Source organism: Rhinopithecus roxellana, chromosome 15 (assembly GCF_007565055.1).
Source record: "Rhinopithecus roxellana isolate Shanxi Qingling chromosome 15, ASM756505v1, whole genome shotgun sequence".
Taxonomy (NCBI): domain Eukaryota; kingdom Metazoa; phylum Chordata; class Mammalia; order Primates; family Cercopithecidae; genus Rhinopithecus; species Rhinopithecus roxellana.
The window spans coordinates 55111190-55135055 of NC_044563.1; the positions used below are offsets into that span (position 1 = coordinate 55111190).

A 23866-nucleotide genomic window follows, 5' to 3' on the forward strand; every position below is an offset into this window, starting at 1 on the left:
TGGGAGGATGGCTTGAGCCCAGGAGGTAGAGACCAGCCCTGGTAACATAGGGAAACCCTATCTCTACAAAAAACTGAAAATTTAAAAAAAAATTCTGGGCCTGGTTGTGCACACCTGTAGTTCTAGTTACTCAGGAGGCTGAGGTGGGAGGATCTGCTTGAGCTCAGGAGGTCGAGGTTGCTTTGAGCCATGATTGCACCATTGCACTCCAGCCTGGGTGACACAGTGAGATCCTGTCTCAAAAAAAAAAAAAAAAATCAACCTATAGAAAAGTTGAAAGACTAGAACGATGACCGTTCTTATGTCCTTCACTTGGACTCATGAATTGCTAATGTTTTGCTGTATTTGCTTTATGCTTTAAGCTCGTTTACAAACATTCATTCTTTTTTTCTGAACCATGGGTAAGTTCCAGACATCACGAATGGTATATATTTTTTTAAATGACATTTTCTAGTTGATTGTCTGTAGTATAGAGAAATGCTGTTGGTTTTTATGTTGACGTTTAACCTGGCAATTTTGTTGTTACAAGGCAAAACATTTTTTTTTTTCCTTTCTTTTCTTTTTTTTTATTTTTTTGACATGGAGTTTTGCTCTTGTTGCCCAGGCTGGAGTGCAATGGCCTGACCTTGGCTCACTGCAACCTCCGCCTTCAGGGTTCAAGCGATTCTCCTGCCTCAGCCTCCAGAGTAGCTGGGATTACAGGCACCCACCATCACACCTGGCTATTTTTTAAAAATTTTTTGGTAGAGACGGGGTTTCACCATGTTGGTCAGGCTGGTCTCAAACTCCTGACCTCCAGTGATCCTCCTGCCATGGCCTCCCAAAGTGTTGGGATTATAGGTGTGAGCCACTGCACCCGGCCAAAACATTTTTTTGTTTGTTTGTTTTTAAACTACAACCACAATTAGAATTACATTTTATATCATGATCCTATATCTTTACTCTCTATAATTCACTTGATATTTCTATTTTATTCTTTTCAATTTTTTTATATGTGCATTTCAGACTCTAAATTGATTTCAGGACCCACACATGGGTCTCAGTTACGAAGATTAATTCAAGATGGATTAGAGACTTAAATATTAGACCTAATACCATAAAAACCCTAGAAGAAAATCTAGGTAGTACCATTCAGGACATAGGCATAGGCAAGGACTTCATGTCTAAAACACCAAAAGCAACGGCAGCAAAAGCCAAAATTGACAAATGGGATCTAATTAAACTAAAGAGCTTCTGCACAGCAAAAGAAACTACCATCAGAGTGAACAGGCAACCTACAGAATGGGAGAAAATTTTTGCAATCTACTCATCTGACAAAGGGCTAATATCCAGAATCTACAAAGAACTCAAACAAATATACAAGAAAAAAACAAACAACCCCATCAAAAAGTGGGCAAAGGATATGAACAGACATTTCTCAAAAGAAGACATTCATACAGCCAACAGACACATGAAAAAATGCTCATCATCACTCGCCATCAGAGAAATGCAAATCAAAACCACAATGAGATACCATCTCACACCAGTTAGAATGGCAATCATTAAAAAATCAGGAAACAACAGGTGTTGGAGAGGATGTGGAGAAATAGGAACACTTTTACACTGTTGGTGGGATTGTAAACTAGTTCAACCATTATGGAAAACAGTATGGCAATTCCTCAAGGATCTAGAACTAGATGTACCATATGACCCAGCCATCCCACTACTGGGTATATACCCAAAGGATTATAAATTATTCTACTACAAAGACACATGCACACATATGTTTATTGCAGCACTATTCACAATAGCAAAGACTTGGAATCAACCCAAATGTCCATCTGTGACAGACTGGATTCAGAAAATGTGGCACATATACACCATGGAATACTATGCAGCCATAAAAAAGGATGAGTTTGCGTCCTTTGTAGGGACATGGATGCAGCTGGAAACCATCATTCTTAGCAAACTATCACAAGAAGAGAAAACCAAACACCGCATGTTCTCACTCATAGGTGGGAACTGAACCATGAGATCACTTGGACTCGGGAAGGGGAACATCACACACTGGGGCCTATCATGGGGAGGGGGGAGGGGGGAGGGATTGCATTGGGGAGTTATACATGATATAAATGATGAATTGATGGGTGCTGACGAGTTGATGGGTGCAGCACACCAACATGGCACAAATATACATATGTAACAAACCTGCACGTTATGCACATGTACCCTAGAACTTAAAGTATAATAAAAAAAAAAAAAAAAAAAAGAAAACTACTGCTGAAGCGGGGACTGGGGACCTGCGGTCTGGGCTCCCGCAGGCAGTACTCCCAGTTATAGGCCCTGGCCGTGCTCCATGCCTTCCTCCGGCAGGCGGCTGCAGCCCTGGCCGACTGAACGCAGGGGCCCAGGGGTCAACAAAAATTCACAGTATTTGTGTCATTCAAACCCCTCACAGACCGCCCTCCCCAGGGCTGGATTCTGAGCAGGGTCACACCTGGGCTCCCTGCTGGAGTGTGTGACACTACGCTGGCCGCCACTTCTCTCAGGGCCCTCTTTCCCATGCACGGGAGCCGGGCAGGGAGGGCATTTCTCAAAACCCTTCAGGCTTGGGCTTCCTGTCTCTCCAGTATCATTATTTGCTCTTTCTTCAGGGTTTAGGGGAGTGAGTAGGTGTGGCATTGGGGTGGGGGAACCGAGATGGGGCCTCGCCTTTGAGTTCTGCCCTCTACCCCGCCCAGCTCCACCTGCGTCTGAGGTGGCGGGGGCTGGGATGCTTTCCTCCCACTGAAAGCGTGAACAATGTTATGGCTGGTTTATTTTTTCCTCACTGGTGTGTGTTCTATTTTCAGTAAGTTTTAATTGAAATGTGGATTCGGGTAGATTGTGGGAGATGGAACACTCCCAGGTGCCCCAGTGACTAGACGGCCAGATTGCTGTCTGCCTCCTTTCTCAGAAGCTTGGAGACCCAGCCTCTGGCCTTGTGCAGCTCTAGCCTGTGGACTCTGGGAGTAGTGGGCACGGTGGCTGGGTGGTGATTAGGGCCCAGGAACGGCAGGCAGGAGGCCCAGGCCGTTAGTCCTCCATGCCCAGCAGGCTCCATTGATCTTGGGCGGGTCTCTTCTCTACCCGGGCCTCGGCCTCCACATTTTTCAAGTAGGGATGATAATTGTCAGGCCTCTGAGTCCAAGCTAAGCCATCATATCGCCAGTAACCTGCGTGTATACATCCAGATGGCCTGAAGCAACTGCAGAGCCACAGAAGTGAAAATAGCTTAACTGATGGCATTCCACCATTGTGATTTGTTTCTGCCCCGATCGATGTACTTAATAATCTCCCCCAACATTAAGAAGGTTCCTTGTCATCTCCCCTACCCTTAAGAAGGTTCTTTCTAATATCCCTCACCCTTAAGAAGTTTCCTTGTAATTCTCCCCGCCCTTGCGAATGTACTTGGTGAACTTCACCCCGTGCCCCTAAAACATTGCTCTTAATTTCACCGCCTATCCTAAAACTTATAAGAACTAATGATAATCCACCACCCTTTGCTGACTCTCTTTTTGGACTCAGCCCGCCTGCACTCAGGTGAAATAAACAGCCACGTTGCTCACACAAAGCCTGTTTGGTGATCTCTTCACACGGACACGCGTGAGACAATAATCCTGTTTTCTGGTTGCAGTGAGGGGCTTAGAGGTACTTTATAACATGATGTCTCTCTACATTACTTTGTGTGTTTAAAAAAAATCTTAGGCCGGGCATGGTGGCTCATGCCTGTAATCCCAGCATTTTGGGAGGCCGAGGCGTGCCGATCATGAGGTCAGGAGATCGAGACCATCCTGGCTAACATGGTGAAACCCCATCTCTACTAAAAAATACAAAAAATTAGCTGGGTGTGGTGGCGGGCGCCTGTAGTCCCAGCTTCTTGGGAGGCTGAGAGAGGAGAATGGTGTGAACCCGGGAACCAGAGCTTGCAGTGAGCCTAGATTGCACCACAGCACTCCAACCTGGGCAACAGAGCAAGACTCTGTCTCAAAAAAAAAAAAAAAAAAAAAAATCTTAATACAGCCAGATGTGGTGGCTCATGCCTGTCATCCCAGGATGTTAGGAGACTGAAGTGGGAGGATTGCTTGAGCCCAGGAGTTTGAGACCAGCTTAAGCAATACAGGGTTAGTGAGCCATTAGTGATCAGTGAGCTGTGATCTATTGCACCACTGCACTCCAGCCTGGGAGACAGGGCAAGATCCTGTCTCCAATATATATATATATATAATTTTAACATATATTTAACATATATGTTAAAATTATGTTAAGATATATGTAGCTTAACATATAAGACACATGAGATATTATGTTAAGATATATAAGATATAGGCTGGGCATGGTGGCTCATGCCTATAATCTCAGCACTTTGGGAGGCCAAGGCAGGCAGATCACCTGAGGTTAGGAGTTTGAGACAAGCCTGGCCAACATGGTGAAACCCTGTCTCTATTAAAAAAACAAAAAGTAGCCAGGTGTGATGGTGGGTGCCTGTAATCCCAGCTACTCGGGAGGCTGAGGCAGGAGAATTGTTTGAAGCCAGGAGGCGGAGCTTGCAGTGATCTGAGATTGTCCCTCTGCACTCCAGCCTGGGTGACAAGAGCGAGACTCTGTCTCCCAAAAATATATAGATTAATAAAAAGATTAATAAATTGCTAGTAAATTAATATATTTATATATAGAAATCTTACATATCTCTATATCTTATAGACATCTTTTTTTTTTTTTTGAGATGGAGTCTCACTCTGTCACCCATGCTTGAGTACAGTGGCATGATCTCGTCTCACTGCAACCTCCGCCTCCTGTGTTTAAGCGATTCTCCTGCCTCAGCCTCCTGAGTAGCTGGGACTACAGGCACATGCCACCACGCCTGGCTTTTTTTTTAGTAGAGACAGGGTTTCACCATGTTAGCCAGGATGGTCTCAATCTCCTGACCTCGTGATTTACCCACCTCAGCCTCCCAAAGTGCAGAGTTTACAGGTATGAGCCACCATGCCCAGCCAAAATATCTCTTATAGCTATATCTTAGAGCTATAAGACATAAAGATACATAATATATGTGTAAAAGAAATATAAGATACATACATCTTAACATAATTTTTAATTATTTTCTTACATATCTTCTTTTAGATGTAGCCCTGAGTATAATTTTGTTTCTACTGACACTTTAGAAAATGACTTTTCCGGCCGGGCGCGGTGGCTCAAGCCTGTAATCCCAGCACTTTGGGAGGCCGAGGCGGGCGGATCACAAGGTCAGGAGATCGAGACCATCCTGGCTAACACGGTGAAATCCCATCTCTACTAAAAAATACAAAAAACTAGCCGGGCGAGGTGGCGGGCGCCTGTAGTCCCAGCTACTCGGGAGGCTGAGGCAGGAGAATGGCGTGAACCCAGGAGGCGGAGCTTGTAGTGAGCTGAGATCTGGCCAGTGCACTCCAGCTTGGGTGACAGAGCGAGACTCCGTCTCAAAAAAAAAAAAAAGAAAAGAAAATGACTTTTCCTGGCATGTATACACCATGGAATACTATGCAGCCATTAAAAAGGATGAGTTCATGTCCAGGGACATGGATGAAGCTGGAAACCATCATTCTAAGCAAACTATCACAAGGACAGAAAACCAAACACTGCATGTTCTCACTCATAGGTGGGAGTTGAACAATGAGAACACATGGACACAGGGTGGGGAACATCACACACCGGGGCCTGTCAGGCGGTGGGGTGTTGGGTGAGGGATAGCATTAGGAGAAATAATGTAAATGACAAGTTGATAGGTGCAGCAAAGCAACATGGCACATGTATACCTATGTAACAAACCTGCACTTTGTGCACATGTTCCCTAGTATAATAAAAAAAAGAAAGAAAAAAAAGAAGCTGACTGAAACCCACCGAAACCAAGATGGTGATGAAAGTGACCTCTGGTGGTCCTCACTGCTCATTACATGCTCATTATAATGCATTAGCATGGTAAAAGACACTCTCACCAGCACGACGACAGTTTACAAATGCCATGGCAATGTCCGGAAGTTACCCTATATAGTTTTAAAAGGGGAGGGCCCTTCATTTCTGGAAATTGTGCTCCCTTTTCCAAAACCTCATGAATAATCCACCCCCGTTTAGCATGTATGCGCACTCAGCAGCCTGTGTTGCTGCTCGGCCTGTGTAGTAGCCATTCTTTTGTTTCTTTACTTCTCTAGTAAACTTGCTTTCACTCTAAAAAAAAAAAAAAAAAAAAAAAAAAGACATGTCCTGACAGCTTGTTGCTACTATACAGGAATTAGATTTTTGTTGTTGTTTTTTTCTTTTTTGGACAAGGTCTCACTCTGTCACCCAGGCTGGAGTGCAGTGGCACGATCAGGGCTCACTGCAGCCTCGACCTCCCAGACTCAAGCGATCCTCCCACCTCCGTCTCCTGAGTAGCTGGGATTACAGGTGCCACCACCACTCCCAGCTCATCTTTGTATTATTTGTAGGGATGGGGTTTCACCATGTTGCCCAGGCTGGTTGCAAACTCCTGGGCTCAAGAGATCCACCCGCCTCAGCCTAGATTTTTGTATATTGATTTTTTATCTGGAGAAGTTGCTACCTTTTCTTAGTAATCTAATTAATTATATGGAGGGTTTGTGCGCGTGTGTGGTTTTTTTTCGTGGTTTTTCTATGTAGACTAATAGTTCTTGAAGAGGTGTACTGCCCCCTAGGGAGAGATTTGGACATTTGCAGGGGAGTTTTATTTTGTGGTGTTAGGCCCAAGAATTTACACATCAAAATGAACATTTTATTTTAAGATATTTTTCTTTTATTTACCTCATATTTACATAACTTACAATAAAAGCACTATATTGCCAGGCGCGGTGGCTCACGCCTGTAATCCCAGCACTTTGGGAGGCTGAGGTGGGTGGATCAAGAGGTCAGGAAATCGAGACCATCCTGGCTAACACGGTGAAACCCCGTCTCTACTGAAAACACACACACACACACACACACACACAAAAAGCCGGGCGTGGTGGCGGGCGCCTGTAGTCCCAGCTACTCAGGAGGCTGAGGTAGGAGAATGGTGTGAACCCGGGAGGCGGAGCTTGCAAAGTGAGCTGAGATCGCGCCATTGCACTCCAGCCTGGGTGACAAAGCGAGACTCTGTCTCAAAAAAACAAAACAAAACAAAACAAAAGCACTATATTGGCTTTTTGAAAATATGTGTGTGGAGGTGTTGTATTACCTAAGCATTTCATTTCAGGATGGAGAGAGTGGCATTGATTTGTTACAGAAAGGGAAGTTGGATCTGATAGGGTTCTAAACTTCTGAGATTTTGAAAAAATTCTTCCTCTATTTCCAATTATTATATTTCTGTATCTTTTCTTGTCTTGGTGTGCTCTCAAGTTCTGGACAATTCTGAACAGAAGTAGTGATGATGGGCATATCTCATCCTGCTCCTAACTTTAAGCAAAATGCTGTCAAATGCCGTCACCTCTTTCTAAGATTTTCTTTAAAATCACTAATGGATGTTGAATTTTAATAAACGTCTTTCCCACTGCCTCTGAAATGCTCATATTTCTCTTGATGTAATGTACGTCATTGACGGATCTTCCTGTCTTATTTATGTAGTTTGGCTGTTTTTCTAATGCTAAGCCCCTCTGAAATTTCTGGGATAAACGCACTTCCGTCCTGATGGATTCTCCTTTTTACATGTCACCGCATTTTGTCTGCTAGCATTTTGTGTAGGATTTTTGTTTCCATCTAGGTTCCTGAGACAGGCACATCATCTTCCCTGCTCGTGGGGTTCTTGAGGGGTTTGAGTGTCAAAGTCATGCTGGCCTCACAAGGGGCGTTGGGAGATCGCGCTCCGGGTTTGCTCCGCTGAGTCCGCGTGTGTGCGGGATGCGAGGTGCGGTGCGCGACCCTGGCGGCCGCGGGTCGCATGAGCCGAATGAGAGGTGCGGGGAGCGCCGGTCCAGGGCCGTGGTGAGCGATGCGCCAGGTGGCGCCAGGTGATGCCGGTGCTGAGCGGGCACTGCAGCCTTCCGTGGGCCTGGACATGCGAGCAACCTAGCTTCAGAGACAGGGTGGCCGGGACTCAGAGTCACCCAGCCGACCCGTAACGGCGGCTTCCCAAGTCTCGGGGCCGGCAAGGTTCTGAATCTTCATCTCTAGGAACACAATGGGGATAATCTGCCTGTCTGGCAGGGAAATTTTGTGTGTGATTTTGTGTCAAAGCACAATTCGGACCTTCCAGAGAACCCGTCCGCATTCCGGCCTCAGCATTCCTGTTTTCCTGTCTCTTGTAAGCCCTTGAGGAATGGCAACTAGCGGCAGGGAATTCAGAATTAATGACACTCAGTAGTCCAGAATGAGAGCTCGCATCACGGAGGTCTGTGTGGAAGAAGCACCCTTGTTTATTGATTCATTTTTGTGCTTTATTTCATTATTGTTGATTTATTCCACAAATATTGATTGGGTACTGTGGTGGGCATAATAACGGCCCCCCAAAAAGTTGCCCGTACCCTACTGAATACCTGGAACCTGTGACTGTTTCACCATGTTACATGGCAAAGGGAAGTAAGGTTGGAGGTAGAATGAAGGTTGCTCATCAGCTGACTTTAAGATAGGAAGAGAATCCCAGGTTATCTAGGTAGGCCCAGTGTAGTTACAGGGTCCTTGGAAGTGGAAGGAGAAGGCAGGAGAGTCAGAGAGTGATGTGGCTGTGGAAGCAAGGCACCGAGAGATGCCACGTGGTCGGTTTTGAAGATGGAGGAAGGGGATCTCTGCAAGCTGGAAAAGGCAAAGAAATGAATCCTTCCCTCGCACCTCCAGTAAGGAGTGCAGTTGGCTGGTAGAACTGTAGGGTAACAGATGGGTGTGCTTTTAAGCCAAGCTTGTGGGATTTGTTACAGCAGCAATAGGGAACTAGCACAGTATCCTAACACAGGGGTCCCTAACCCCCGGGCCAATGACTGGTATTGATCGTGGCCTGTTAGGAACCGGGCTGCACAGAGGCAGGTGAGCAAAGCTTCATTTGTATTTATAGCTGCTCCCCATCGCGTGCACTACCACCTCAGCTCCGCCTCCTGTCAGATCAACCACAGCATTAGATTCTCATAGTAGCATGAACCCTATTGTGAACTGCGCATGTGAGGGATCTAGATAGTGCGCTCCTTATGAGAATCTAGTGCCTGATAATCTATCACTGTCTCCCATCCCCCGCCATGGGACTGTCTAGTTGCAGGAAAACAAGCTTAGGGTTTCCACTGATTTTACATTATGGTGAGTTGTATAATTATTTCATTATATATTATCGTGTAATAATAATAGAAATAAAGTGCACAATAAATGTAATGCACTTGAATCTTCCCCAAACCATCCCCCACATTGGTCTGTGGAAATACTGTCTCCCACCAAACCAGTCCTTGGTGCCAAAAAGGTTGGGGACTACTGTCCTAACAGACACAGTCCATGCCACTGGGACAGATGGCACTCATCCACTCATCCATTCACCCCTAAAGCATTTAGGAGTATTCGTTATGGCCTGCTCAGAAAATAGACCAGCAAGGGACAAGTGGCTGTGGCTACTGAAGGCCCACGGCAAGGGCTGCAGAAAGGTCACGGAGTGCCACCTCCTCCTGTTTCCTTCAACCTCTCAGAGCTGCCAGTAAGCCTGCAGAATGACAGTGCCCTCCTATGTGGTTTACAGAGGATTTACATGGCCCTGGCATGGAACATCGCCGTGGAAAGTGTATTAGTCCATTTTCACACTCCTATAAAGAATACTACCTGAGACTGGGTAATTATAAAGGAAAGAGGTTTACTTGATTCACAGTTCTTCAGGTTTAACAGGAAGCATGGCCAGGAGGCTTCAGGAAACAAGCATGGCAGAAGGCGAAGGGAAAGCAGGCACTTTCACAGGCAGGAGGAGGGAGTGTGTGCGAGAACAAGGAAGTGCCGCGCTTTAAAACCATCACCTCTCGTGAGAACTCACTATCATGACAAGAACGTGGGGGAAACCGGCCCCATGATCCAGTCACCTCCCGCCTGTCCAATCCTATGTGTCCGTCCCCTGACATGTGGGAATTACAATTCAAGATGAGACCTGGGTGGGGAAACAGAGCCAAATCACATCAGAAAGAGCGGCTCAGAGAGGTGAGACGACATGCTCAAGTTCCCGGAGTGCGAGTGATTGGACTTGCCACGGGTTCCCTCCGCGTAAATCTGTGACAGCACTGATGTAAATCAGACATGGCCTCTCCCTCTGGGAGTAGCCAGTCTACTTGGTGAGAAACAAGGGATGAAACAGGACACAGCAGGTGACTTAAGTGCTATGGTCAGAATGGAATGTTTATGTTTCCCTGGAATTTTTTTTCTTTTTTTTCTTTTTTTTTTTTTGAGACAGAGTCTTGCTCTGTCGCCCAGGCTGGAGTGCAGTGGCCGGATCTCAGCTCACTGCAAGCTCTGCCTCTCGGGTCCACGCCATTCTCCTGCCTCAGCCTCCTGAGTAGCTGGGACTACAGGTGCCCCGCCACCTTGCCCGGCTAGTTTTTTGTATTTTTTAGTAGAGACGGGGTTTCACCGTGTTAGCCAGGATGGTCTCGATCTCCTGACCTCGTGATCTGCCCGTCTCGGCCTCCCAAAGTGCTGGGATTACAGGCTTGAGCCACCGTGCCCGGCTGTTTCCCTGGAATTCTTACGTTGAAATCCTAGCCCTGAAGGTGATGAGGTGAATCTGGGCCGCTGTAAAAGAGGCTGTGGGAGCTCGCTTGCCCCTTCCACCATGCAGGGACACAGCAAGAAGGCAGTGAGGAATGGGCCCTCACCAGACACCAAACCTGCCGGGACCTTGACCTTAGACTTCCCAGCCTCCAGAACTTCCAGAGATGTTGCTTGTAAGACACTCAGTTTATGGTATTTTTCTTACAGTAGCCTCCTGAACAGACTAAAATACCAGCAGGGCAAGACTGCTGTAGCAGAGTAGACAAACCCCAGAGGCTCAAAAATCATCAAAGTTTTTGTCTATATTGTCATGTCCATAATTTTTTTTTAAAGCATAAAAGTTTATTTTGTCTTCCTCAGTAGTCTTAGCTGAGTATTCCAGGTTAGTCCCTGGGCTGCTCTCAGGAACTCAGGAATCCTCTTGCTTCTCTGCCTTCCTCTAGGCCAGTGGTTCTCTGCTAGGGTGAATTTGCCCACCACGTTACGTTTGGCAACATCTGGAGATACTTTGGGTGTCATAACTCGGGTTGTGACACTGGTATCTAGTGAGTGGAGGACACGGATGCTGCTGAATGTTTCACAGTGCACAGGACTGCCCCCCACAACAAAGAACTGTCCTGCCCCAAATGTCAGTAGTTGAGAAACTTCCGCTTGGGCCTGGAGCGTTGTCCTCACTTGCAAAGTCAGAGCTGGGTCCCAGGCCCAGCCATGTTCCAGCAAATGGGAAGGAGGAAGAGCGCATAGTCAGACCCAGGTGCCACAGTGATCCTCCTCATCCATTCCCGCCCATCCATGAGGGCCTAGTCACAGGGCCACATCTAACTGCAGGGGCTAGGGTGCTGGGAAATGGAGTCTAGGTGAGTGCCCAGGAGGAAGGGGGCAGCCGACTCAGGTGGGCAGCTGGCAGCTTCCCCTACGGGCATCCTAACTGGTGCAAGAGACATCAGGATGGTGGTGATTGGAGGACATTACAGTAACCAGGTCAGAGTTTGTGCAAAATGCAGAGGCAGGAGAGAGCTGGACAAAGCGCAGGCACTGCCAGCTGGATGGAGGCCAACAGTGGGAGGGAGGGGACAGTGAGTAGCACCTGGGTGGCAGGAGCCTGAAATGCAGGACTGAGGAGTCTGGTCTTTGTCTTGAAGGCAGGGAAGGACCTTTGGCCAGTCTCCTGACTTTCTGCCCAGGCTCTTTCCTCCCAAGGTGAGTCTCTTGTGTCCATCTTACATAGTTGGGACGTTGCTGACACACTTCTGCCTGCCCTTAGGCCATTTCCTTGATTTTCTATGTTGCCAAGATGACTGGCAGCTGCTGGAGGCCAGGACCACAGCCAGGTTCTCAGTGTCCCAGGCACCAAGTTTCCACTCACCCCTGCAAACTCTCTCTTTTTTTGAGATGGAGTCTTGCTCTGTCGCCCAGGCTAGAGTGCAGTGGCACGATCTTGGCTCACTGCAACCTCTGCCTCCCAGGTTCAAGCAATTCTCCTGGCTCAGCCTCCCAAATAGCTGAGATTACAGGCATGAGCCACTACGGCTAGCTAATTTTTGTATTCTTAGTACAGACGGGGTTTCACCATATTGGCCAGGCTGCTCTCAAACTCTTGACCTCGTGATCTGCCCGCCTCGGCCTCCCAAAGTGCTACGATTACAGGTGTGAGCCTTCTCGCCTGGCCCCACACTCTTAACCACTGTTCATCTCAGTCTTAGATCCCCCACCTCCCCAACACAATTCTACACACCTGCCTCCACAGATTCCCCAACAATGGTCTCCATGTTCCCATCAGCGTTTCTCCACTTCGGACTCCCCGGAACTCCCTGCTGGGTTGTCCAAGACCCACTGACCCTGAGTTCCAGACCCTGGCAAGGAGCCTGTTTCTGACCCGTGGGGGTGAGTATTGGCGGGCAGTACCCAACCAGGCCATTAGCTTTGGGTGGGGTGAGTGTGGAGGGGACCACAATGGTGTGCTGTCTGGGAATGCCATGGCCCTGGATTAGTCACTGTCTGACCAGGCCTCTGGTTTCCACTTTGCACGGTGAGGATTTCTACCTCACGGTTGTACTGGGGCAGTGGTGGGAGGAAGGCCGCCACATGCGCCTCAGTTGCATGTTGGCTGACTTCTGGCGGGAGGGGAAGCGGGATCCTCCTGACCACTGTCAGCCCAGCTCCACTCACTTGTAGGGGAAACAGTGGAAATGGCAACTGACATTTGCATGCACAAGGCAGGGGACGCTGATCCTGGCTCCCACGCTCCCAGGTCTCCCTTGCTTCACTGCTCACGAGGACCCAAGTGTCGGAGCGAGGTGCCTGGGAAGGCTTGCAGAGAGGGCAGTGGAGTTGGGTTTGCAAGGATGAACAGACAGTCTAGCCGAGCTGTCCTCAGGCCTAACCACACATTCGCATCACCGGAGGAACTTTAAAAATCCTTAACATGTCTGGGGCCACCCCAGACTAATCAAATAGAAACTTCGGGAGATGGAGCCAGGATGTGGGCATTTCCCACACCCCCCACCCCAGCTGATTTCAGTGCGCAGCTGGGGTTCAGGTGCACAGAGCTGGGCAGGACGTATGGTACTCAGGGCGGGAAAGCTGCCTTCTCAGCATGGACACCGTCACGGGTGGAGTCCCGGGGCTGAAGCCATCCACCCGGCCTCAGGAGACCCGGTGTCCCCGGTCACAGCTGAGCGTGGGGCTGTGCAGCGCCTTCCACATGAGCAGCATCTCATATGGCGCGAAGCGGTGCACCAGCAGCAGCTCGCGGTACATGCAGGGGTCGAAGGAGGACTGCTGCGCGCCAGGCAGCTGCACGCCGAAGGGCCGGATGCCCTCGTGGCCGCTGGGCGCCAGGCCGGCGCGCTCCAGACACATGCCCATGTAGGCGTCGTCGATGGGGAAGAGCGGGGTGTGGAGGGCGGCCGCGCGCAGGGCCCGGACCGTGAGGCTGGACAGGAGGAAGCCGCCGCCGCTGCAGTATACCGGGTAAGCGGACCCGGGGAAGAGCTGCGGGGGCACGAAGTACTTGCTCCAGCTGTCGCGGATGGGCACGGAGCCGTCCATGAGCTGGCCGGTGAACAAGTGGCGGCCCGGTGGCTGCGCCTGCAGGAAGCGGACTACGTTGGCGGTGTGCACGAACACGTCGTCGTCGCCACTGAGCAGGAAGCGCGCGTGCGGACAGCGCACAGCCAGCCAGTCGAGCAGGTGCAGGTGCTTGAGCGTGAGGTTGAGGAAGGTGTCCGCGAAGGACCACTGCAGCACGTCGCCGTGCTCGCGCGCCTCCAGCGCCACCAGCTCCGCCAGCCGCTCGGCGCGCGCCTCGTCCTCGGGACCGGGGGTGCCCAGTAGGAAGAGGCGGCGCACTGGCCACTCGCCGTAGCTGCGCTCCTGCCCCCAAGTGCGCCGGATGAGCTCGCGTCGCTCGTAGTGCGCAGGCGCCGACTTCACGGCCAGGAGCAGAAAGACACCGCGGCGGCTGGCGCACTTGGCCGGTGCGTCCCAAAGCAGCGGGAAGTGGCGGCAGTGGCGGTACCGTAGGAAGTCCTGGATGCGCGGGGGCAGCTGCTCGAAGTTGGCCGTGGCGTTCGCCGAGGTGTTGGCCACGCACGGGGGCCCGGGGGTGAGCGCCGAGGGAGCGTCGGTGGGACCCTCTGGCGTCTCCTCCTGCTGGGACCTCTCCTCCAGCAGGGACCTCTTCTCCTGCGGGGACCTTGGAGCCTGGAGGAACCACTGCTGCAGTGCCAAGAAACTCACGCCCACCAGGAGGCAGGCCAGAGTCTTGGGAGTCAGGGACCTGCGGCAGGGAAAAGCCATCTGTGGGGGAAACGGAGTCAGAGGTGAGCCGGAAGTCGTCTTTGACACCGGCGGGACGCCACCCGTGCCCCGTCACTTCTCTCCCAGAACCCAGCTTTAGCCCCTTCTCAACTCTGCTGTTAAGTGGTAAAAAGGAACCAAAATCCAAGATTACGCTGATGGTCTCTGGTCTCCCACACTCCGGACCGTTCCTCTGACCTTCAGATCTATGTCTCTCTTTGCCTCCTGACAACACCGCCCCACAACCCGTCACGTAGGCCCAGTGGACTCATCGTCTGAGTCTCCATTCTTCCCCTGAACCCATACCCTGCTGTTCCCACCTCCGTTCACCAGACTACTCCAGCCAGAAGCCCCAGCCTTCTGCCTTGTCCTTCTCAGCTGCTACCTGCTCTCTGCATCTTGTTGATTCTGCACCCTACCTCCCTCTCACTTATTGCCTCTTCTCCACCTCTGTCCAGCCCGAATCCTCTCTAATCTCTTCCCTTCGTTGCCACCCGAGTCAAGGAAGCATAAGGTGATAGCACTGGACTCAGACCCAGAGCCAAATTCTGCCTTCCCCACTTCCATCTGCACCGTCTGAATAGTCAGTTCCGATGGCTGGGTCTGAGTGTTCTCATCTGTGACACAGGGTTAGTGAATTCCTACTGCAGGGCTGTTGTGAGCATGAAATGAGCATGAAGTGGCCAGTGACTGGGTGACACAGGTGATATGACCTCATGGGTGAGATGATCTCCACGGCATCCTCTAGCTCTTCCTCCTCATTCTACCTGCTGGTATTATTTGCTGTTCCCAAACATTCACTCTCAGGCCCTCTCCTGTATGTAGCGTGCCTAGGTGCACCTCAGGTCTGGCCTTCATGAAGACCCCCAGGATGAATCCCAGGTCAGAACAATCTTCTCTTAGCCCTGCTAAAAATTCAATCACATCAGGTTCTGCATCTCAGACCATTGGCTATTTATTTATTTATTTGAGACAGGGTGTTGCTGTGTCACTCAGGCTGGAGTGCAGTGACACCATCATGACTCACTGCCTTGACCACCTAGGCTTAAGCAGTCCTCCCACTTCAGCTTTTGGAGTAGTTGAGGCGCTCTACAGGAGCGCGCCACTACACCTGGGTAATGTGTGTGTGTGTGTGTGTGGAGACAGGTTCCCACCATATTGCCCCGTCTGGTCTTGAACTCCTGGGTTCAAGTGATCCTCCCACCTCAGCCCCCCAAAGTGCTGGGATTACAGGCATGAGCCACTGTGCCCTGCTCCCACTCCCTCCTTAAAACAGACTCCACACTCTCCTGCCTTTCCTCCTTTCTTTTTGACCATGTTTCTCAGTTCCCTTTGCTCAGTTCCCCCTCTCTAATAACAACCTCCTCCCCCTCCTCCCCCTCCTTGCCCTCCTCCCCCTCCTCCTCCTCCACCTCCACTTCTTCTTCTTCCTATTTCTTCCTTTCTTCTTCTTCTTCTTTTTTTTTTTTTTTTGAGTCAGGGTCTCACTGGGTAGTCCAGGCTGGAATGCAGTGGTGTGATCGTGGCTCACTGCAGCCTGCACTTCCCAGGCTCAGGTGATCCTCCCACCTCAGCCTCCCAAATTGCTGGGAGCACAGGCATGTGCCACAGTGCTTGGCTAATTTTTTCTATTTGTTGTAGAAACAGAGTCTTGCCCTGTTGTCCAGGCTGCTCTCAAATTCTTGGACTCGAATGATCCTCCTGCCTTGGCTTCCCAAAGTGCTGGGATTACAGGTGTGAGCCACCGCACCTGACCTCTCTAATAATAACCTTTAATAGTGGAATGCCTTTAGGGCTCTGTCTTAGACACTCATTTCACCTTTGTCCAAGATGATCTCCTTCACTGTTAGGACCTCCGAGCTTCAGAGCCACACATCCATCCAGCGCCCTGACTTAACAGCTCCATATGGCTGTCCACAGCCACCTTGGATGCGACTTGAACTCTCATCTTCCTCCCCTGAGTTGTCCCGGAGTGCTGCCATCCACTGGGTTGTTCAAGCCAAAAACCTTGCTTGACTCCCTCCTTCTCCTCATTTCCCTACCCAAGCCCTGACGATTCTCTCTTCTGCAATTTTCATCAACATGCTTCCATTCTCTCTATCAACAGGCTGATCCAAACTAACATCCCCACCTCACATGAAGTAGCGTCCTGCCTGGCGTATCTACACGCTGTCTTGTTCTCGGCCGACCTCTCCCCTCACTTTGAATTATGTAGATTTATGTGCCACTCCTCATGCTCTTTTCCTTAGCTTCCCTGTAATCCACCTGGCCTTTCCCTCAGCCCAGTGAGAGCCTCAGACTGCCAGACCTCTTCCTACCTCGGAGCTTTTCCTTGTGCTGTTCCCCTTCATAGATTGACTTCTCCCTCCCTCCTTCTGTCTGCTTAAGAACTCAGCCTCTGGGTCCGCTTGACAAGGCATATTCTTGGGGAAGCTTGAATGAAGCTCAGAGGAGACCAGGTACCCTGTTAGATGTTCTCAGCATATGATTTGTTTAAAGGTTATCTTCCTTCCTAGGCTGTAAGCATTTTAAGGGTAGGGATCGCAGCAGTGTTCACTGTTGTCACCAGCGCCCTGCATAGGGTAGGAGGTTAGGACAGCTGAGTAGTAGGAAATGCTGGCTGCCTGGATTCAAATTCCACTGCCACTGCTTTCTAGTGTCATGATTTTGAGCATGTTGGGACTTAAGCTCTCAAATACCTGCCTCTGAAGAGTTACTGTGAAGACCAAATGATAATGTGTATAAAGAATTTACTATGGTCCTTGGCACATAGTATTCAGTAAATATTATTTGTTAGGATTATCAAGGTACTGATAAATATTTGCTCAAAGACTGCTTTTCCAAGAGTATGTGCTCAATAAATACTTCCAGGTAGTTTGCACATAGGTGTTATCAGATTGAACCCTACTGCTTGTGTATTACAGTCTGTACACAATGTCAAGCCCAGAGTGGGCACAAAGCAGGCATTCAGTGAAACAATGGAGCAGTTAACTACAAATGCAAGTGTGAGAACCTTGCAAAGGTATGGATGTAATCACCGAGTGCTGATTAGAAATACCAGAGTATTATATAGTATATCACTCTTTATTTCTTCCTGCTTCTGTGTTAGAGGCACTGTGAGAAGAGGGTCTGTAAGATAAGCTATGTCTCTTTTACCTTCAACTATCTACTCACTGCATAGTCCTGTGCCTGGCACAGGAAAAATATAGTATTTTTTTTTTCAATGAATGAAAGAATAAAAAAATGAATGAAAACAGAATTTGGAGTCTGAATAACTGGCTTTGAGCCCCAGTTTCTTTCCTGAGTTAATCTCCTAGGTTTCAGTGTCCTCATTTGAAAAACTGAGAAAGTTAACACTCATTTTTCAATGAAATAAGGAAAGAATTCTGTTTATGTTAAGGTGCTACACAAATGCTAGTTAAAAAAAGTAAGCATCCCCCATCATTTCTGGAAAGAAAAATAATCTCCTTCTTAATGTAACAATAAATCTTGTTTCAAAGAAATTTGCATTTACTCTGATAAAACGGATAGAAGATCTTGGATCACAGCCAACTTCTGATGTAAAGGAAAAGGTGTTGGGCCAGGCGCTGTTCCCGAGGGCGGTGCTGGCTTGCTCAGCTCTGTTCTTGGATGCCACACTGTGCAGCCCGAGGGCTTTGACTTGCTGTGAAGTGTTGGACATTTCTCTTTATGATTCTTTTTGCTGGATCCCTTCGTTTCTCAAAGCAATCTTCAGGGATGCTGGAGCCCATGCACCTTAAACTTTCCCAGCCTCTGCTGGCCCTGATCCCTTGTCTCTCAGGACTCAGCTCAAATACCATCTCTGGCTGGGCGCGGTGGCTCAGGCCTGTAATCCCAGCACTTTGGGAGGCCGAGGCGGGCAGATCACGAGGTCAGGAGATCGAGACCATCCTGGCTAACATGGTGAAACCCCGTCTCTACTAAAAAATACAAAAAACTAGCCGGGCGAGGTGGCGGGCGCCTGTAGTCCCAGCTACTCGGGAGGTTGAGGCAGGAGAATGGCGTGAACCCGGGAGGGGGAGCTTGCAGTGAGCTGAGATCCGGCCACTGCACTCCAGCCCGGGCCACAGAGCGAGACTCCGTCTCAAAAAAAATAAATAAATAAAAAAATAAAAAAATAAATAAATAAAATACCACCTCCTCCAGGTCACCTCATGGTAAGTCCAGGTCAATAGAACCTGTCTCCTTGTTGATGTCACAGCTGTCGAGTAGCAAATTTGGTAAAGAGGACAGATCTGCCACTTACTCTACCCCTTTGAACCTCAGGTTCCTTGTTGGTGAGACTTTGGACAACTCCTTTATCTCAGTGTCTCAGAATTATGAGTTAATTCATGTAAGGCATTCAGAGCCTGGCATGTAGTAAGCACCGGAATAACATTAGCAGTTGGCTAACACAGGAGACCATCTTTTTATGGATGAAGTCTCGCCTTCTCACACAGTGTGGTATAAAGTTCCTCTTTATAAACTTTATAAAGTTCCTCTATCATCTTCTAATTGCAGGCAGTTCTCACTCTGTTTACTGCTCCACACATATTAACACATCCTGCCTTTGCAATACTATTCACTCTGCCTAGAATTCCCCCTTCTTTTTCTTTTTCTCGGCTCACTGCAACCTCAGGCTCCCGGGTTCAAGTGATTCTCCTGCCTCAGCCTCCCAAGTAGCTGGCATTACAGGTGTCCACCACCATGCCCAGCTAATTTTTATATTTTTAGTAGAGATGGGGTTTTACCATGTTGGCCAGACAGGTCTCGAACTCCTGACCTAAGGTGATCCGCTCGCCATGGCCTCCCAAAGTGCTGGGATTACAGGCGTGAGCCATCTCACCCAGCCAGGAATTGCCCCCCTTGTTTTCCCAGGAACTACTTTGGTCATTTCCTCCTCTGTTTTGATGCTGAGAGATTGATGGCTGGAACATAGATTCCTGGGCCACCCACCCACCCCCTACTATCCCAGGGCATTCCTGGAGGAATATTAGTATAACAGAATATAGTATAGCAAGAAAGGCAAAGAAACGTTTTATTAGCTATTAGGGCCTTGGCCCCAACCCTCAGCATGAAGCCCTGAGCCCTGGGGTCTGCACTGGACCTGTGCAATAGGGGCAATTCTGTCCTCATTCGTCTCCCCTTGGCCTCCCCCGTTTCTTGCTTGGCACTCTGATGAGAGGGGAATGCAAAGAAGGAAAAATGCACCTCCTTCCCAATAGGAAGAAGCTCAGGCCCCCATCTTACCTGTAGTATTGGAGAGAGAAGAAATAGACAGGAGCCATCCCCAGCCTGAGACTTAGCCTTTAACCCCTTTATTTCACACACTGAGGTTCCACCCCAGGCCTGTGGCTTCGTTCAGTCCTCTTGAATCTGACCAATCCATGCCATCACCCCTCCTCCTTAGGGGTAGGGTGAAGAGGGGGAGGGCAGCTACAGGCTTCCTTAGCCACCGGTGACTGCCTGCTTCCTCTTTAAGCTCAAATGTCCTTAGAGTGTGGGTCAAATGAATCTCTTTGGAGGAGGATGTTCTCAGTGCAGTATTGTACCTGTGCTCCTGGAGAAGGTGCATCTTGTCTGTAAAGACAGTGTATGATGATGGACCTCACGTAGAGGCCCCCGTGAGTTGTCCAGGAAAGTGTATAGTGTGCCTTCAGAGGCAGAGGCAAACTGCCTGAAGGGTTGTGGAAATAGGCACAGAACATAACAGGTTGGCCACATCTGTAAGAGTAAAGTATTTATTAGTTGTTGATTGAATAAAATCAGTTTAATTTTAATATTATGTATGGGGCCCTAATGGATGGGACCACAATGTTAAGTTGTAGTGATCCATCACAGGCTACCATATATAAACATTTATATATGTAAAATAGAGATAAAATCTATATTATATTTTTATATATTACATTTTATATATTAAAACGTACATATATTTAAAAATATAAATATATTAAAATGTATATACATAAAAATATATGTATTTCTAGATTTGAGCATAGGCAAAATTGGGCTGCTAAATGGAGAAGTAGTAGGGGATAATCACCCTTTTAAAAAATAAGGTTTTTTATAATGAGTTTTAATCCTTGAACGGCTTGCTTTAACTTATATTGGGCCATATTAACTATAAAATTGGGGCTCATGGGGTCCCATTTTATCAAGCCAATTTGCAAATGACAAAGAGGCACTTTAATTTTAATTTATTATAATTATTAATATTGAAACAGGGTCTTACTCTGTCTCCCAGGCTGGAGTGCAGGGGCACTATCACAGCTCACTGCAACCTCCGCCTCCTGGGCTCAGGTGATCCTCGCATCTTAGCCTCCTGAGTAGGCACACACCATCACACATGGTTAATTTTTGCATTTTTTGTTGAGACGGGGTTTTGCCATTTTGCCCAGGTTGATCTTGAACTCCTGGGCTCAAGAGATATTCCTGCCTTGGTCTCCCTAAGCGCTGGGATTAGAGGCATGAGCCACCATGCCCAATCTAATTTATTATTTATTTTGTCAAAGCAAATATATCTAATGGAAGACATTTTATAGCAGTGGGCATGTGAGCATGGGAAATTTAGGCAAGGCTACACTTAAATTGAGGCATACTCATTTAAAAATTTTTATATGTCGTTACCTTCTCAAGATTATAGGGTCAGAGTGTTTAAATTAGTGGGATCCCCAGGTATAACTTGAGCCCCAGTATTAAGTTCATGAATTTTTGACAATTAGGGCATTTTCACAAATGTTAAGTTAGAAACTATGTTGTAGAGGCACAAAAACCAATAAGTGCTGTTTTTAATCTTTTTGTTATATAAATTTTTAGTATATAAATTAGGAATCTTGAATTTCCAATTAAATCAAGTTATGGAAAATATAGCATATACACAACTTGCCATATATATATGTGTATATATTTATTTATTTGAGACAGAGTCTTGCTTTGTCACCCAGGCTGGAGTGCAGTGGCTTGATCTCAGCTCACTGCAACTTCCGCCTCCTGGGTTCAAGCCATTTTCCTGCCTCAGCCTCCTAAGTAGCTGGAATTACAGGTGTGCACCACCACGCCCAGCTAATTTTTTTGTATTTTTAGCAGAGATGGGGTTTCATCATGTTGGCCAGGCCAGTCTGAAACTCGTAACCTCAGGTGATCCACCCACCTCAGCCTCCCAAAGTGTTGGCATTACAGGCGTGAGCCACCACACCCAGCCTATTTGTTATATTTATATTAAAATATGTATATAATTTATATACATTATATATAGTATAAATTATGTACATTTATTCATATATATAATTTATATAATTTATACAATTTATACATACCTTTTATTTTTCTCTGTATCTAGGGGTTTGTTCATAAATCCATAAGTAATCTAAGGCTAGCATTATGTTTCCAAGACTTGGTGTTTGCTCAGTACCTAAAGTTTAAAGTTCTAGGCTGGGCACAGTGGCTCACATCTGTAATCCCAGCACTTTGGGAAGCTCAAGTGGGTGAATTGCTTGAGCCCAGTAATTTGCAACTAGCCTGGGCAACATAGTGAAACCTCCTCTCTACAAAAAAAAAAAAAAAAAAAAAAAAAAAATCAGTTGGGTGTTGTGGTGCACACCTGTAGTCCCAGCTATTTGGGAAGCTGAGGTGGGAGGGTTGCCTGAGCCTGGGAGATTGAGGCTGTAATGAGCTGCAGTAGCACCACTGCACTCCAGCCTGGGCGACAGAGCTAAATAAATAAATAAATAAATTGGAGTTGTAGCTGCCTAAAGCATTAGTTTCTCTTGTTTGATTTTTGTTGTTTTTAAGGCTTTTAGCCAGCAGAAGCTGTGGGTGTTAATTTCAGCCTGTAGTTGATAAGAGGAGAAGCAGGAGGAGGAAAGGGACTCAGTGTCTCTAGGAAGGTGCTCTCTGGGATGGTCCCCACTGCCAAATAACCAGTTCATTTTTTCTTTTTCAGTAAAAATTTTAGAATGGCTAGCATTTCTAGGTAACTAAATAGGAAGATCTCTCTCTCTCTCTCTCTCTTTCAGTGTTTGCCTGACAAACTCTTGGTGGTATCAAGCAGCCCCTTATTGTTTTGACCTTACAAATTGTTACTGGAAAAACTTTGGGAGTGACCTCCAGCATACTGGATTCACAGGCAGCTGCTTCCCTTTCCAGGGTGCCCTAATCGACATATGAGGGGTTGGGGTGGGGACCAGGAGCCACCACAGCAAAGAATGCAGCAAAGGAGGCACTGGCCTCAGCAGCCCTGACTCTTGGGAGACGCTATGGGACTCTGGTGAAGTGACTCCCCCAAGCGTCTAGGGCTAGGCAGTTAGATCCTTTCCCTGTCTCCACTTACTGACAAAGAGAGCCGAGTGTCAGATCACCCCTTTCAGGAGGAATGCTGCTCTCCTAGAGCATGACAGCCCTTGTCTCTCAGTAGTGAGATGGAGGTAGAGCTGCACTGTCCCGGCCGCCTCACTCTGGCTGGACATGAGGACTTCATCATTTATAGCCAATAGAGTCCTGACCACTACTGAGACTCCAGGTCATGGGGACAGCATGCCTAGCTCAAGGGGCAGCACACCCCCAAAAGTAGCCCACTGTTTAGGATCCTCGTAATCTCAGGAAGGGAGGCTGAGGTGGAAGGGAAACACACCTACCTTGCCCTGTGACGGCTGCAGGGGACTCCAGCGGTTCAGAGGTTGTCTGTAGCCACTGCGGTTTCAGGTGATTCCCCAAGACAGCACCGACAGCAGCAGTAAGCAGATGGCAGAGCAGCGTGATGGAGCGGCAGCAAGCAGGGTGCTGCCCAGACCCCCGGCTGTGTGATACAAAAAGTTAGCCATTCACAGCAGACTTTGGGATTGTGTCCCAGCCGCAACCACAGGCCTGCCAACTACTACAGCTGTTTCCAATGAAACTCTTTGTGTTTCTCTATTCACTTAGCTGATGGCTGCTGGAGACAGTAGCTACCTTAACGGTGATAGAGAAATGTGAATAGTTTCATTCCAAACAGCATCCTCATAGCTTAGTGACTTAGTGGACATTCTGTGAGAATGTTCATCTCTCATCTCTCGGACTCCTTGTCCCTCTTACTAATTTACATGGGGGAGGTGGCTGAATGAGAAGTTTGAAGGGGGAAGGAGGTGGGAGGAAGAGAGAGAGAAGGGGAGGGACTGAGTGCAGGTTTCTGATGGGGATAGTAAGATATATCTAGAGGATTAGGAAAGCCCTAAGACTCACAGGCAACTTCATGGTGGGTGAAGGACTAAAAGGAGCTGGGAGTACTAATTCAATCTGAGAACAAATGAGGGCAAGAGAGCAGCCCCAGGGAGGGACATGACCAATTTCCTCCCAATCTGTGCCCCACTCATGAGAGTCC

The 23866-nt window shown here is 48.1% G+C and overlaps 1 protein-coding gene across 2 annotated transcripts; it reads right to left on the reverse strand.

Annotated features, from left to right (window-relative positions):
* Positions 1 to 12089: 12089 nt before the first annotated feature.
* Positions 12090 to 23229, reverse strand: B3GNT6 (UDP-GlcNAc:betaGal beta-1,3-N-acetylglucosaminyltransferase 6). Of its 2 annotated transcripts, XM_030917847.1 has the most exons (3): positions 23145 to 23229; positions 20061 to 20232; positions 12090 to 14508 (listed from the first exon to the last, which is right to left on the reverse strand). In XM_030917847.1, exons 2-3 carry the CDS (start codon positions 20214 to 20216, stop codon positions 13354 to 13356), a joined length of 1311 nt encoding a protein of 436 aa, XP_030773707.1. In that variant the 5' UTR covers positions 20217 to 20232; positions 23145 to 23229; the 3' UTR covers positions 12090 to 13353. The 2 variants fall into 2 exon arrangements, with proteins under 2 accessions (XP_030773707.1, XP_010365071.1); XM_010366769.2 differs by lacking the exons at positions 20061 to 20232; positions 23145 to 23229 and adding an exon at positions 19759 to 19834.
* Positions 23230 to 23866: the final 637 nt, after the last annotated feature.